At 32.9% G+C, this 17,731-nt stretch overlaps 1 protein-coding gene across 2 annotated transcripts; it reads left to right on the top strand.

Moving 5' to 3' along the window:
• The first annotated feature begins 9,517 nt into the window (after positions 1 to 9,517).
• LOC112800799 (zinc finger CCCH domain-containing protein 6) lies at positions 9,518 to 14,770 on the top strand. Of its 2 annotated transcripts, XM_025843197.3 has the most exons (5): positions 9,518 to 9,976; positions 12,430 to 12,636; positions 12,813 to 12,937; positions 13,027 to 13,823; positions 13,917 to 14,770. In XM_025843197.3, the coding sequence occupies exons 1-5, from the start codon at positions 9,911 to 9,913 to the stop codon at positions 14,300 to 14,302; spliced, it is 1,581 nt and encodes a 526-aa protein (XP_025698982.1). In that variant the 5' UTR covers positions 9,518 to 9,910; the 3' UTR covers positions 14,303 to 14,770. The 2 variants fall into 2 exon arrangements, with proteins under 2 accessions (XP_025698982.1, XP_025698980.1); XM_025843195.3 differs by having other exon boundaries at positions 9,524 to 9,976; positions 13,027 to 14,770.
• The last annotated feature ends 2,961 nt before the right edge of the window (positions 14,771 to 17,731 follow it).

A 17,731-nucleotide genomic window follows, 5' to 3' on the forward strand; every position in this document is an offset into this window, starting at 1 on the left:
ACAAAGTAATGTTTTAAACTCCTCACTTTATCTCTCTTATCTCCTATATTTTTACCTTTCTTGAATACAAGTTCACATTGTGCTTTTTTATTTCTTTTTTTATGTTTTCAACTTCTAGGTATTACATATATACAAAGTAATGACAATAATATATATTTCCCCAAACATACATTTACAGTAAATTACATATATTAATCAATATCTATTTATAAGTTATATTCTTTTTTTTGGAGAATATATATAATTGCACTGCAATTACGTACTCATCATTAATCTATCGTGATACTAAATTATATTTAAGGGTTTGTTGTTTGTTAATATGATTTTTTTTTTTTATCAGTAAAAAATCATAGAATGTAAGTGCTCTAAAAACATGGAATTGGGTTGAGCTTGGATACAATTGGGCTGAAATTCAGTGAGCCCTGGGAAACAAAAACATCCTCACCAAAAACAAATACATACAAATAGATAAATTTTTGTTTTTTTTTTTTTTGTCAATTTTTGTTATTATTTTGTTTAAAAAAATATATTAATAGTCTTAATCCTGTCATTTCACTGAATTATTTTTATCCTATGTAAGAAAAAATGTATTAACAACTTTAAACTTGTTCTTCTGAAATGAAGTCTTCATCCATTATTATCCATTAAATATCATAAAACATAAAAACTATCAATATACATTTTTTTAAAAATAATAAGAATTAAACTATAAAAGGATGTGTTACTTAGGCAAAGAGAGAAGGGAAAAGAAAAGCAATTAGCCATGGATGAGTGACACTGTTGCATACCGTATTAGTCATAGGTGGTAGGCACAGGCACAGCTTTTAAAATATCAAAATAAAAAATAGGAATAATTTCAATTTTCAAAGGGAAAAAGGCAACACAAAAATAACTTGCTGTATCAGCGGCCGTGCTGTCACACACTCACTTATATTCGCTGCCACGACTACATGGGCCCACTCTATTTACGTTTTCCATTTTTTACGCACAACCCTTTGTCCCTTTCCTTTAGAAATTTTAAATATAAAAAATAAAAATTAAAATTAAACAATATTTATCTTTAAATTTAAAAACTTATTAACATTTATATTTTGTTAAAAAATTCAATAAATAAATATTATTTTCAGTCAAAATTGAAATTAAGTAATCCACAAAATGAAATTATAAACTAAATATATAAATAGGAATTCTTTTGAAACGTATCGTCAAATACATATACATAAAAAATATTGAATACATAAAAATTACTGCATTTAAGTTATTAAAAATCAAAAGAAATTATTTTTTTAAGAAAATTATCATTTATATATTGAATTCTTACAGATCTGAATTTATGTCTAATAAAACCCATATTTTTATTTACTTTAGTAAATTTCCAATAAATAAATTAAATATATAAAATTTAGCTCGTTAATACAAAAACTAAAACTAATTTTTAATATTTTATCATATTATCTTTTATAGGATAAATTATATTTTTTATTTCTAAAATTTGTTAAAAATTTAAAAAAATCTAAAATTTTATTTTATTTTATTTTTATCTTAAAAATTTTTTATTTATATCAAATATATTTCTAATGAATAATTTTCATTAATAATGTATAGTAATTATGTTTGATTTATTTATGTTTAAGATTATTTTTGTAAAATTATTGTTAAATTAATTTTATAAATTAAAAAAATAGTCATTAAAAAGATTATTTTTGTAAAATTATTATTGAATTAATTTTATAATTTTTTTAAAAAATTTGTTATTAAAAATAAATTTGATATAAATCTAAAATTTTTAGAATAAAATTAAAATGAAAGAAAAATTAAAAATATTTAAAAATTTTTATTAAATTTTTTTAAAAATATATATTTTATTTTTTTATATCATATATCTTGTTTTGATTCTACCAAACTATTCGAGGAAAAGCTACATTTTTTTTTTTTGGATGTGGCCTTGGCCGGCCAAACAACCCGGCCCAAGCGCCAAAGACTGAGACACCCACAACCCGCAACCCGCACCCGCAACCCACCCATCCCCTCGTCCGACCCTGACACTACCTAACCCTCGAAGCATCTGCCATGGCTTCTCCCTCTTTCACCGCATGGAGACGATGATGCATGTTGGCGAATCAGAACTCCTTCTCTCCCGACGCCTCTGAGGGATGAGTTTGTTTGTGTTAGATGCTGAATTGAAACTTTGCTGCTCCACAGTCCTTTATGTTCTTCCCCTGTCTTCCTTGCAAGACCCATTTCAGGCGTTGCATCTCCTTCCTCTCGACTCCCTCGGGTCTGTCTTGCCACCACCGCTGAGTCTTCGAGATAACCTTCGCTCCCTCCTGCCTGGCACACCACACTGTATTTCTCTAGCTGTGCGACAATGTCTCCTCTTCGAGCTAGGGTTGCTGTTTTGGAGACTGACTCGTGGATGTCCCTCGGTAGTTGAAGCAAAGCTTTGGTGTGCTGATGTTCCCTAGCTATCTCTGGTAGCTTATCCCGGATGTCCGGTTCTACTCCTGCAGGTATGTCTTCTTCCCTTTGCATTTGCTGGTAGGTGGTTGACACATAATCAATGTTAACTAGATGCTGTAAACCTTGATCTTGTCTGTATTGATGATTCTGAATTGTTGCGAGAGTGGCTTCTGATCTGATTATGTTCCTCACTTGAATAGGTGGGTTCGTTGTCCAGTCTCTCCCTAGATTATTCTCCGCTGCCAATGCTGCCAGTTGGTGAGCTAGTTTGTTGCCATCCCTTGGAGTCCAGGTAGCTCCCACATCTGGGGCCTCTTCCAGCAGATGGAGAATGTCTCGAATGATTGCATCAGCTTCAACTATGGGTGTTCTTGCCTTGATTGCCTGAACTAGAGGTAAGCAATCTGTTTCGATTAAGCAATTTGGAATCTGAATATTCTTGATGAGTATTAGTGCTTGTCTATATGCCTGAGCTTCCGCACTTAATGGTGATGTTGTCTTGACTGTTGCTGTTATCCCAGTGATGACTTTTCCTTGCCAGTCCCTTACTACCGCTGCTAGAGCTGCTGTACCTGTGTCCCTATGGAAAGCTGCATCCGTATTCACCTTCAATCTATCCTTAGGCGGTGGTCTCCAGGTAATTCTCTTTCTTGCTCCGCCTTTACTTGTATCTTGAATGTTTGCTATACTGGACTCCTGAATTGCCTTGTGATATTCTGATGTTAATAATTCTGATTGGAGTATTACCTTCTGTGGGTTGATTTTTGTATGCTGAAATATATACTGGTTTCTTGCTTTCCAAATACACCAACACAGACATCCTAGATTGCTTAAGATTTTCTCTTGTTCAGTTCCTGTTTCTGCCTTTATTCTTCTGATCTTGTCCAATATCCATTCTCCAAAAGATCTTACCTTATAGGCCGTAGGAACGATTTGGATATTAGATCCGAACCACACTGCTCTAGTCCACGGGCACAAAAGAATCGCATGTTCAATTGTCTCCTCCTCTCTCTGGCATATGCTGCATGTGGGCGCCGCTGTAATTCTCTTCTGATGCAGATTCTTGTTTACTGGCAAAATTCCATGTACTGCCCTCCATAGGAACATTCTAAGCTTTTGAGGCACCTGTAATTTCCAAATAACTTTCCAAACCTCCCTCCAGTGTTGACTGGTTGATGGCTTGCAGACTCTTCCTTCCCCCTTCAAATCCTTCTCCTCCTTTGCAACATGATAACCGGTTTTCACTGTGTACTGTCCATCCATTCTGTACTTCCAAACAAAGTGATCCTTCTTATTGATCAAGCTAATAGGAGTCTTGGTTATTTGTTCTGCCACGCTTCCATGAAATGATTCATAAATCTTCCTCCTGTCCCAACCCTCCCCATCTATAATTAGCTCACTGACTTTTCCAGTATCACCTGCTCCATCTCTTCTCAATTTTCCTATCCTTGCTACCCAATTGTCTTCCCAAATATCCACCTCCGTACCATTCCCTATACTCCAACTTCCTTTCCTTCTAAGAAAATCCCTTCCTTCTAGCAAGCTCCTCCATATCCATGAAGCGCTCCTTCCTTCTCTCGCCTCCCATAGGGTGCAATTCGGGTAATAGATGGCCTTTAGGATCCGAACCCAAATAGCATCTTCCTCTTTTAACATCCTCCAAGTTTGTTTTGCCAATTGTGCTATATTGTGGCATTCTAAATCCTTGAATCCCATCCCTCCGCTATTTTTGCTCCTTGTCAATTTAACCCAACTCTGCCAATGAATGCTTCTCTCCTTGCCATTGCAATTCCACCAAAATCTGGCCACTGCTGCTTCAACTCTTTTGCAAAATGACTTAGGAAATTTAATGATATTCATAGCATAGACCGGGATCGCTTGAATTACCGCTTTTATCAAGATCTCCTTTCCTGCTTGATTTAAAAGCTTCTCTTTCCATCCTTGCATCTTATCCAACATCTTCTCCTGTATCCACTCCAAAGCCTTATTCTTGGATCTCCCCCATCTTGCTGGTAGTCCTAGGTATCTTCCCGGATCCTCCCAAGATGCCATTCCCGTGATCTCCTCAATGTTCACCCTCCTCTGTATTGATACCTGCCTTCCAAATATCAGCCCTGATTTGTCCTTGTTAATTCTCTGACCAGAAGCCTCTGTATATTTATTAATGATTTGAATAATCTGATAGATCTCCTCTTCCTGTGCCCCTGCAAAAATAATACAATCATCAGCGAAAAGCAGGTGGGTAATAACCGGTGCTGTTGGAGCAAGTCTAATTCCGGATATAAGGTTTTCCTCCCTCGCCTTATCCATTAGAATTGTAAAGCATTCAGCCGCCAAAATAAATAAATAGGGCGATAGCGGATCCCCCTGTCTGAGTCCTCTCTTTGGGATGATCTTGGCCGAGAGCTTGCCATTTATTTTAAATCTGTAACTTGCGCTTTTCACACAGCTCATTATCAACCGGACCCAATCGCTGTTAAAACCAAACTTTTCCATTACCCTTTGTATAAAATTCCATTCCAGCCTGTCATATGCCTTGTTCATGTCTAATTTGATGGCTATGTCATTGCTATCTTGATTTCCTTTTTTATTTAGCTTATGAAAAGCTTCCTGCACAATTATTATATTATCCTGTATAAGCCTTCCCTTTACAAAAGCACATTGGACTGGGGATATGATGGCATCTAATACTCTTCTTAACCTCCCCACTAAGATTCTGGTCACTATCTTGTACATGAAGTTGCAACAGCTTATGGGTCTGAGCTGATTCAGGCTTTCCGGTTGGTTTGTCTTAGGAATCAAGACAATAGTCGTTTCTCCCAGGTCCTCCGGTAAGCTGCCTTCCTTAAAAATCTGTTTGACCAAGTCACACACTTCTTTGCTCAAAATCTCCCAATGTTGTTGAAAGAATAAACCATTTAGTCCATCTGGGCCTGGAGCTTTTAAGCCTCCCATGCTAAACACCGCTTCCTTTATTTCCTCATCATTGATGCTTGCCATTAACTCCTCATTCATTTCTCCCGTGACTCTCTTAGGAATATCTGATACACACTCCTCTAGGTTCCTATTTTCTTCTGTCGTAAACAGCTTGGTGAAATGCCCTTCTACCAGTCTCATGATATTTGTTTCCCCTTGTACCCACTGTCCTTTATCATCCTTTAATTTCTCAATTCTATTCCTTAGTCTTCTCTGAATAGTTGTCGCATGAAAGAAGGCTGTGTTTTTATCTCCCCACTTTAACCATTTCAGCCTAGATCTCTGCCCCCAATACTTCTCTTCTTGTTTCCAGAGCTCCGCTATTTGCTTCCTTAATTCTCTCTCCTTTTTTTGCTCCTCTTCTGTCATACTCGCCTCCTGTATTTGCTGTAGCTCTGTTTTCTTCCTTTCTATTTCTTTATCTGCTCTTTTGAACTTCCTCTTGCTCCATTCCACTAACTCCCTGATGCATCTATTCCTCTTTTCTTTAAATTTATTCCAACAGTTTCGACCACCATCTTCCCTTTGCCAGCTCCTCTTGATCACTTCTTTACATTCCTCATGTTCTGTCCAATAAGCCTCGAACCTGAAGTCCTTTTTTACCCGGATTCTTTGCTGTGTTTCCAAAATTAAAGCACAGTGATCCGAAGTAACAGCTGGAGATGCTCTCAATATGACATTCTGATATAATTGCAACCACTTCCAATTTACTAATACTCTATCTAGTCTCTCCCTAGTGATGAAATTATTCCTTGGATTGCTAAACCATGTGTACTTACTACCTTTAAGATCAATATCTATTAACCCATTATCATCTACGAACCTTCTAAAAGTTTCTAAATAAGTTCTAGGTTGTGGATGAATGCCTACCTTCTCCTCTTGGTATAAAATATCGTTGAAGTCCCCCAAATAAGCTTGAGGTACTTCCTTATCAATGTTGCTTACCGTAAGCTCCTGCCATAGCTTCCTTCTCTTTTGAAACACTGGATTTCCGTACACAAAAATACCCTGCCAATTCAAATCATGGTTAATATTAATATTTGTTTTAATGTAATTATCACACCATTCATAAATATTAATATTTATATTAGATTTTCACATCAGACTTAGACCACCGGACAAGCCCCGGGGTTCCACACAAAACATATAGTCAAAATTAAGCTTTCTTCTAATCCTATCCATTTTTTCCTTACTAGCTCTAGTTTCCATTAAAAACACTACTAGCGGCTTTACTTTTTTACATATGTCATACAACTCAGAAATTGTCGGGGCAGCCGCTATTCCCCGACAATTCCAACTTATAATGCTCATGGTTGAGGTTGGGGCGTGTTAAGGCCCGCCTCCTCAGCCATATGTATTCCTCTATTCTGCCTGGGCACATGTATAGCTAACTCTAACTCCCCCATTTCCACAGCTGTGTTGACATTCTTCATTTTCTTGTGCTCATTGCCCTCTTGTTCCTCCTTTCTATCATTGTATGTGAGCATCGGCACTTGGCTGTTCTCTCGCTTCCTTTTCAAAGTCAGGTTCACTTCCAATTTCTTGGCTAACTTTGCTTCCCACTCAGCTTGTTCCTCTGCAGCTTTTTCTTCATCCTCATCACTTGCTAATTCCACAAAGTATACATTTTCACCTACCTTACCATGTTGACTAACCAGATCCAGCTCTCTGTTCATTGTCTCCTTGAGTGGCTTGCTCAGTTCTTTATCTTGCATACCTCTTCTCCCCACTTCCTGGTTACTTCTGCTGTCCATTCTTCCTATATTCACCTGCTCATCTTTCATCCTTGCCAACATAAGCCTTTTTAGTTCCTGGCCCATGGTTTCTTTTTCTCTTATATTCTCCTGGCCCATTTTCCATTTCTCCGTCTTGTAGCTATTCACTTCTATTTCTTCTGTTGGATCTTTGTTCAGCCCACTCCTTTCAATATTCGCTGCTTTTTGAGGATTTGTGTATTGGATGGGCCTGATATCCATCATCAGTCCATTTTCGCTTGTCTTTTGTGCCTCCTCCCCATTGGATCCCTTGTGGGCCTTTATGTTGCTGGCCCATTCAACCTTTCTTTCTCTTATATCCATAATAAGATTTTTAAATTTCATCACTGCCCCTAGGTCACTCAGTATATCTCTGTCATCCCGAAAATCGGGGATTTTCTGAGCTTCCTCTACCTGCTCCTCGTCTTCTGCCATTTCTTTCTCTATCCCAATTTGGTTCTCCCTTACGCTTTCTTCCCTGAATTTCCGCTGCTGAGCCTGCTCAGACCTTATCCTGCTTTCTTCAGAGCTTTGCTCATCACTCTCCTGTCTGGGGTTCCTTTGCTCACGCGCCTGATCATCCTCTGTATCGTTACCTTCCTGCTGTTTTGAAGTTCCTCCTCTCCTGTTTGATCCTATTCTAACTTGGGTAATTCCCAAACCTGGAGAATATTTCTTCTTGGATGGATCCCAACAGGCCATTGCTGTTGGATTCTTACAGGATTTTTTCTCATGCCCCAATATACCACAATTGAAGCAATAGCTATCTGGCAGCCTTTCATACTTGAAGAACACCCACAGTGGCGGTATTTCCTCTCTGTCTAGCCAGAAACCTGTTGGTAAGGCTTTGGTGATGTTGATGCTAACCCTTATCCTCAAATATGATCTCCTAAGAACACCATCTACTTTTGGATCTTCTACCTCGGCCAGAACCCCTAGCATCTCTCCAATAACGATGCCTGTCTCCTTTTCCATTAGGTCATGTGGGATACCATGCACTTGAATCCAGAATTCCATGAAATCGTGATCCACTTCAAACACCGATTCTCCCTCCCTCCATAATCTGAGGTTGACCATATTTCCCTTGACATTCCAAGGGCCGTTCTGCATAATCTGCAACCCTTTCTTCCTTTCCTTGAAACTGAATAACAGCTTCTTTGATCCAATATCAGTGATAGCCACATCTTGCGGGTTTCCCCATATTCCCAGTAGCGCATTTTTGTAGGCTTTGATATTTATCTCCTTGTCACTTATCACCTTCCCTACTATGTTGAGGCAGTCCCTCTTGTATCCTAACTCACCAGGTTTGTTGAGCTTAATGACCTTTCCTTCAATGCTGTTCATGTTGTGAAATCTAAATAGGATGATTTTCTATTTCAGGTTATCTGCTTTTTTGTGAGGATATGACTAGGTGAATTAAGAGAAGACAGCTCCCTGTTGGAGATGAAAAGAAAGTTCACCGAAGACTCTCCTAATGAGAGAAGAGAAGCTCTCCTAATGAGAGAATGATCAATCTCAAAGGTGGAGCGAGTTGAATCCCTAGTTTGTGCTTTTAATTGTAAGTTTTTACTTGAGGAAAAGCTACATTTAAAATCATAAATTAAAACAGAAACTGACTGGATCAACCACTTCGAAATTCCATTTCAATTTTAAAAATAATTAAAATAACTACTTTAGGTGCATGTACTACGGGGATTAAGTACACCGACTTAAATATGCACGAAATAAAATAAAGCAAATATAATCTTAATTTAAAAATTTTCGAAACATATAAAAGAATAACCATATATATATAATAAAATCAAATACTAATTTATATATATAAACCATTAACTATTATTTATATATCTGTTGTTTCACACTGTGTTTAAACAGAGTTATATAGTTTAACACTTAACAAATCGCGTTATATAATAAATAAATATTGAGTAGTTTTGAACTTTAGATTTTTTTTTCAGTATTTAACTATTTACTATTTTTTAAGAGGAGCGCTAAGAAATTAATAAATTTTAAGATTTGTAGTCATCAATTAGTTATTACTTAATTTTTAAATTTTTTTATTTTTTAATTTTACAGGATTAATTTATCATTAATTTAAATTTTATTTAAAATTTTATGGTTATGATCAACAGTAATTAACCATGAAATCACCCAAATTAATTTTTAGAACTTTAGATTTAAGTCATTTAACTAATCAAAATCAGTTTGTTTGTTTTGAGTTTTGACTAAAATTTGATTTGGAATGATAAATTAAACCAAATTACAGGTAGGTGATTTTTTGAAAAAAGATTTTATATCTTTATGTAGAAATAAATAATTCACACGGTGACCAAACGTCACGTAACAGAATATAAACAAAACCGAGCCTAAATGTCGCATGCTTCTAGGGTTTTCAGTTTCCTTCCCCAGACACCCCCCACCCCTTCCTCTTCCCCTTCCCTCTCCCATTTCTTTATCAACTGTGCTTAGCGCAGAGAGAGAAAACGAGAACCACAACAATCACATCATAAACAGAAAAAAAAAAATCAAAGGAGAAAATCGCTCTTTTTTATTGTTTTTTAACTAGTGTTTTTATTCTCGGTCCTTCTTTGTTCTTCAGATTTGCTTCATCTGATTTAGGAATTTTTCTCGAACACCTTTTCTCCGATTCGATCTGTTTTTTCGTTCTCGAATTTTGGTTTGTGAGAGTTAAAGAGCTGCAAAAATCTCTGAGATTAAATATGAAGCGGGCAAGGAAATCGAAATCGAACAGGGTTTCGTGGGCTCCTGCGTCTAATTTGTGTCAGGTATAACCCCATAGCATTCCTTCATTAATCACTCTTTTAAGAAAGTTTTTATGCTTTCGATTGGTTCTTTTTTGTTTTCCCTCTCTCTCTCTGGTCGCTTATTGATCCTTTTCCTTCAGGGTTCTACGCCAATTCGATCTCTCTCGAATCCTTGTTTATTTATTCTCTCTTAAATTTTAATTTTATTTTCGTAATTGAAGTCTGTAATTTTAATTGACAAAAATAAAATCTGGAAATTTAGTTCATATAAGAAAAATAAATCTGGAAAATTAGTTGATATAAGAAAATATGTGAATTTGGTACAATGAACTTTGTAAAATTGAAAAAAAAAATAAAAGATAATGAGTATATTCATATTGTTGTTAGGTTTATTTAATTTTTCAAACTAAATAAGACTTATACCAATAATCATCAATCAACGTAGAATATTATTATCTTAATGGTCGAAATTTGAAAATTGTCCAATAATAATAATAATAATAATAATAATAATAGAACAAGATGGATCTTAAGATAATTGGTGTGTCGGTGGCAATTTTGTAATCTGCTAAACCTTTGATACATTGAATCGTATCAAGTGCCAGAGTTGGTGGGGCATGCGAGTTTCTATCCGAAGATCTTTATGCGATGCTTTTTTAATGATTATGAATTAAGAAATTAATTAATAAATATGAATAATAATTGATAGATAAGAAGCGTATACAATGTTACATTCATATGAGAAAAGAGGATGGCAACAAAATAAATAAATAATAAAAGAAGGAAAAGGAAATATGCATGTCATATGATTATACAAATCACTTGACTATGAAAATTCACCAGTTATTTTTATGGTAAAAAATTATATCTAAAAATTTATATATAATATAAAGTTAATATCTAAAAATCGTATAATTTTAGGTGGGCACCATCATTGATATATTAATATGACATAAGCTTATTACAGTTTTAGAATAATGAGTATTTCTGAAGTTAATTTGGAAAGTGCTCGGATATTGTACAAAGGATAGAGACTGGAATATAGGACTGTAACATAGATTCGCCTAATGAATTGAAATCAATCCAGCTTTTTATGCATTGGTTGCCAATCCATTAAGATTACCTATAAAAAACTCTTGCATTACCACATAAGTGAAAATGAGATTGAGGATTCATTAAATATTTTCGGTAATAATAAATGATGGACAATTTGCTTTTGTAATTCATTTATTTTTTACAGATTTTTCTAAAAGTTACCAAATTTCCAGACTGTATTGTTTGTTTCCCTGAGTTTTTTTTATCTCACCAATTAAAGCTTGACATGTGAAAAAAAAATGAAGTTCTAATTTACAATAATTTATTTTTAAAAAATAAATATATAACAAATATATTAAAAATTTAAATTTAATAATTTTTTGCTAAAAATTTCTCTAATAATATTAACAAGATTTTGTTAACAAAATTCTTTTTAAAAAATGATATGTAAAGTGATCTCTATATCATCAGGCCACAAACAACAGAAAGGGATTGACAAAAAGGACAAAGGATAACGGTTATACGAAATATGAAGAACAAATAAGTGTTGTAAATAGATTCCATGCTTTTCAAATAGGAACACTGCTAGGACATGTTTGTGAAGTTGCATCATAACAAAAGCTTTTTTCTCAACCATTATGCTAGTGAATCTCGGCATGCAAAAAACTATGTGATTCCTGAACTTCTTGTTGAACTAATTGTCTACTTGTTTTGTATGATTATCTTGTCTCAAGTGGTGGTGCTCCTGATAAATAGTTTTCAGCTTGCATAGTTCATTAATGATGATTTCTAAAACATAGGGAGATATAGCAAGCCTAATTATCCTTAATGAGAAAGAAAAAGCATTGTTTCGGCAAAACTGCTGGTTTCAATTAAGCTAAATTTATATGATTGATATAAGTTTAAGGGTTTATATGCAGTAATATTACAAATTTGGTGGTGAAGTTTATGACTGTGTGGTCTTGGTTAAGTAAATTCTATAACCTCATACTAAATTAGCAAACAAATAAGCCTCTCTCACATGGAACATATTGAGATTGTTCAGGGAGAAATCAAGTAAACTGTTGCAAGTATTTCGGAAAAAAAGTTATAGAAGATTGGCATATGAAATTTTAAGCTTCTGATGCTATTGGCATAACAAGCAAAGAATGAAACTTGCTAGGACATGTATTTTTCTTTTTTAATGAATAGAAAACACGTTTGTTCAAAATGTAGCTGCTGGTGTTTGACACCATCTTTCAGAAGAATAAAAAATAGCATAAAAATCCTGAATTCATTGTAGTTTAAGATGATGTAGGCTACTAAAGCATTCTTGTTATTTCTCTGTTTTCTTGTTGGTTGACTTTAAGGAATATATTGGATGACTGATAAATCCATTTCAGCTTATTTGTGAAGTCTGTTTCTCCTCTTGGACTCTGACACTAGTGTTTACCTGACAGATCAAATTGTTTCTGTCTGACGACTGTCCTTCAAAAGTTGGACTGAAATCTCAAGATCATCTTCAAGCAAAGACATCTTCAATGTTGCCTTCAAGTACTAATGAACATATGGACTTACCTCCTGGATTTGAAGACAATCACTTCTTAAACCAGCCAAAGGTTGAACTCTCTCGCATCTCTCCGATTAAATGGGAGCGCCCTCCTCTGGTAATACTCATCAGCTCTTGATTAATCACACCATGTTGGATCTTTATTATTTCTCTATTGAAAGTTTGAATTATGCTTTGCAACTGTTCCACCCTGTTGCAATATATGTTAAGAGCTCTGGCTTGATTGTTTAAATATCTTTTGATCACAATTTGACTTGTTTCCTTTCTATTCAGTTTGCTTTCAGACATGATTGGCGTGTTGCTGCTGGTGAAGAAAGTAAGGAGAAAATGGATCAAAAGCTAAGAGAAATGAAAGTGCTTGAAGCAGTTTATCCTCGCATTTCTGCCATACCTCCCAGGTAATAAACAGACTGTCACATGTTACAAAGTCCTAGTATTAATTGATTTCCTGTTTTACTAATTTCAGTTTTTTTATTTGGTTGTGTAGCCCTTCTGTTTCTCATGATGTAGACAAGGAAGGTTATGATGATAACCACACTCCTCTCATCCCTATCATTCCCATTGAGGAGGAGGATTCGATGGATATTAATCCTGAAGTGTCAGACGCAAAACTCGCAGATACCCCCACTAAGTTGCTGTCACAAAACTTGCAGCAATATATAGCAGCTGCAACACCTATTAATTCACAATGCAACACCTCTGCTGCTGTTCCCTTATCTGCAGGTGGAAACTCCATGCTGGCAATTTCTCCTGGTTCGGAACCAGATTTAGCTGCAGCCTCAGCTCTGGTAGCAGCAGCCATTTTGAAGAGTAATGAGCAAGGAAACCCAATTGATATGGATCTACTTGTTAAAATATTTAATGACCCAATAATGATAGAGAAATTGGTTAACCAACGGGGAACTGCAACCGCCACCATAACTACCTCTTCAACTACTGGGTTGAAATCTGCTGCTTCTGGGACTACACCCACAAGCACAGTTGGTTTAGTTCCTTCTTCTGCTCCAAAGCAAGCAACTTCCTTAGCCTCCATGTTGATACCTACACTTAATAAGCCAGCAATTCCCCCAGTTCCATTATCTAGTCCTTCCTCTGGTAATTTAGCAACTAGCTCAATTACCCTGCCTCCACAACCAACTACACAATCACCTTCACCTCCACCTCCATCCACTTCTACATTTAATAAGCACAGGTCTGTCAACAATAATGTTCACCATGTAACGAATGGAGCACTTCCCTCTTTAGAACCCCAGCCTCCTCCTCAAGATACAACTCTGTTATCTGGTATAAAGCGCACGTCATCATTACCTTGTGTGAATTCATCCAGTGAATTGAGCACAGTGTCTTTGAATTCAACTGCTGTGAATTTGCATGCAGGTGCAAACCAGGTGCGATCAACGGCTGCCACAGTGGCTTATCAAACAAGTAGCACCGGTTCTTCTTTTGCAGTGAAGGATGCCAACTATTATAAGAACCTTATTAGGCAACATGGTGCAGATAAGCAAGATGGTCAAGAATCACTAATAGGTATCCGTCATAATAATTTCCAAGACTTTAAAATGGTACATAACCTTAAACAAAGGGAAGTGATATTCAAAAACCAGAAACCTTGCATATACTTTAACAGCTCAAGGGGTTGCCGAAATGGTGCAAATTGCCCCTATCAGCATGATATCTCAGCTCAGTGGGGAGCTGGTAATGACCTAGTGGCACAAAATGCAAAAAGAATGAAACTAGGTACAGAAGTTAATGGGAGGATATAATCTAAAGCAGCTTTTCAAATGATTAATAAACACAAAATGAAAAAAAAAAAAAAACCCTTTTTCTTGTTTCACCATGTACAGTGAACTTGCACAGACAAAAGGGGGACGGGGGAAGAGTGGAAATTGGGTTATAGTTAGGTTTTATCAGTTTTTGACATTTTTATCTTTTCAATTTCTTTTTTTAAATTTCCTTTGGTGATAGGTTTCTAGAGTTATTTTGGGGAATTCTTCTACATGAACAATGAGAACTTGGACCTTGGGTTGGTAGTTTTTTGTTTGACCGGGTCAGAGGTTTGGGTTTGACAAATTGGTGGTTTCTTTTGTCTTTTGCATTACATTTGCTATGATGGTAAACCCGTTGACTATGTTTCGTGAACGGTAGCCATCTGCCAAGTGCCAACCCAGAACTGATAATGAGATGTAGTTAAACAATTTAAAACTATTAAAATTATAAGTAATTATGGGAAATATGAAAATTCTTAAAGAGTACTAATCTCTTGCATTGAACAAGACTAAATAATTTGATGCCGAAAAATGATATGTATTTTAACAGATAATTAAGAATTTTGGAGATTTTGAATCCTTAATCTTGTATCAATTGAAGAATCTATCCATATAAAATGAACGAGAATAAGAGTTTAATTTTAACTTATAAACCTAAAGGGGATTAATATCAAAATTCGTCCTATCATAATATTTTTTGAGATATAACTGATTTATAATAAAATTTATTAAAAATTTATTTATTCATTTATATTAAAAGCTTTAGTAATAAGAAATTGTTAAAAAGTTAAAATATTTAATCTAAAATTTATTAGGTACTAACTTAGCTATTTACTCTCAAAATGATCGGTGAATAAAGAAAAAAAAAACAACTGAACTAGTCTATGAATCCGGTAACTACTTTTTAACAAGGAGATGGTAAATGAAAAGTTGAAAACATCATTCGATGAAAATGACATCATGTTACACTAGTGTACCAATAGGCAAATAGCACCTATTATATGATTTATTTATTTATCTATTAAATGTTTAAAAATAATAAAAATTGAATTAGTCAATATGACAAATAGCTTATAATTTAGGTTTGCTTTGATAAAATTTTATCTTTTTTAGTAGTTTATCATAGATGTTTTTTGAAAGAGAGTTTTTCAGGACTTATGTTTGGTAAAATTAAATTAAAATTAATTTTTAATAATAATAATAATTGTATTTAGTACAATAGTTTTTTAAATTTTGAAAAGACTATAATGGATATAAACATAAAAAAAAATAAATATTAATTAATAAAATTATATTAAATTTTTTAATTTTAATAAGTGTAAGTAAAGTTTAAAATTTTTTTGTTAAGTGTTTTCAAAATATTTCCAACTTTTTAAATTACAAACACATTATTTTTTTATTTTATCAAAGACGAAATGAAGTGTTTATATTTTTAAAAAACACAAATATTTTTTCAAAAAGTTTTATGAATTCAAGCTTTAATTAAAAAAATTAGGGTTCAATTTTTGAAAAAAATAAAGAGTAAAATATTATTTTTGTTCATAATACCGGAAACAAGTGTTGGAGTTGTCATTAATATTTAAATCGTCCTATTTATATACTTAATGTTTTAAAATCGACTCAATGTTTTCTTGTCGTTAATTCTGTTATAATTTTACTAACCGAGTTGTACACACAAACGTTTTTGTTCACCTTGTCAAGATAACATTTAGCCAATTTTCAAATGCTAGGTATACAAATAACGAATTAAACATTAGAAAAAACTTTAAAATTTAGTCTAAATGTTAAATACAAAAATGATATTTTATTCTTTTAAAAATTCATTATAGGACTAACTAATAATATTTGATTGTATTAGAAATATAATGAATTTGATATTTAAAAAGACTTTTTAGTTCATTTTAAAAATAACAAAGTAACTTTTTAGAATTTATTTAAAAATACTAAAATACCCTCTTATAATTAAAACTTTTAATTGTATTAATAAAAATTATATATTTTAATTTTTTTTAAATAGTTAAAGTGCCTTTTTAGGATTAAATTTTTTTAATTGTAACAGATAAGAATTTTGAATTTGATTTTATAAAAACTGAAGTACCTTTTTAATTAATGGTGGTTTCTTTCATATCCTAACTAATTAAGGGTTAAAATTATCTTTCTTTGTTAGCATCATTCAAGATTAAACATGTGAAAATTTAATGTCATATCATTAATAAGTAAATAAATTATATTTAAACCCAATCATTTATATCTTTTTATACTTTCATCCCCAGATATTAATTAAATTTAAAAGTATATTTTAACTTGTCCTTTTAATCAACTAGCTATAAAAAAAGATTAAAATATCTTTTTGAGTAATATTACAAAAGACTAAAGCATCTTTTTTAATATATTCTTGTATAGAAACATTTTAATTTTAAGGAGTTAGGTGTTATCTTAACCTAAAAGCATATTTTATTCTTTTTTAAAATTGACTACAAAAAGATATTTTAATAATTTTAAAATTAATTAAAAGATATTTTAGTTTTTATGAAATCAAATTTAAAATTTTATTCTGATACAATTAAAAACTTTAATCCTAAAAGAATATTTTAGTCTTTTTAAAAAAATTAAATTATCTTATTTTTATTAGTAAAGTTAAAAACTTTAATTATAAGAGGTATTTTAATATTTTTAAAATAAATCCTAATAGAATACTTTGTTATTTTAAAATGAACTAAAAAGGTATTTTAGTTTTTTTTTAATGAAACCCATTCTACTTTTAATGCAATCAAACACTATTAATTAGTCCTATAAAAATATTTTATTATTTTAGTCCTTTTTAAAAGAATAAAAAATATTTTTTTATCTTTAACATTTTAAATAAGTCTCATGATTCTAATATTTAAATCATTTTATTTGTGTGCCTAATATTTCAAAATCGATTCAATATTGTTGGAGAAAATCGTCCACACGTGCAACTTCCTTAGTAAAATTTTAATAGAGTTGACAACAATATAAGATAACATTGAGTTATTTTAAAACGCTAGATCAATAATAGGATAATTTAAATGTTAAGAATAAGCATTAAAGATAAAAATAATATTGTATTCTAATTTTTAATAAAAAAAATATTTTTTTATAAATTATATATGACGAAGGATTTTTAGAAAATAAAGTTGTGCTTCTTTCCATATTTCCGTTATATATAGTATATATTATACAGTATAGATGTATTTGTAAAAAGAAATACTTGTATATTTTGATTAGTGATTAATATATAGGTATAACTTTTAAGTAATTATTGTGCTCTTAAATAATTCTTTATTGATATAATTTCTTTTATAAAATCTACATTGGCTCATGGACTTACATTTTAGAAATCATATTTATAAAATTTTATTCTAGCTTCAAGATTTCTTAGGTAATTTTTAGAAAAATAAAAGT

Source organism: Arachis hypogaea, chromosome 5, assembly GCF_003086295.3.
Source record: "Arachis hypogaea cultivar Tifrunner chromosome 5, arahy.Tifrunner.gnm2.J5K5, whole genome shotgun sequence".
In the NCBI taxonomy this organism is placed as follows: Eukaryota; Viridiplantae; Streptophyta; class Magnoliopsida; order Fabales; family Fabaceae; genus Arachis; species Arachis hypogaea.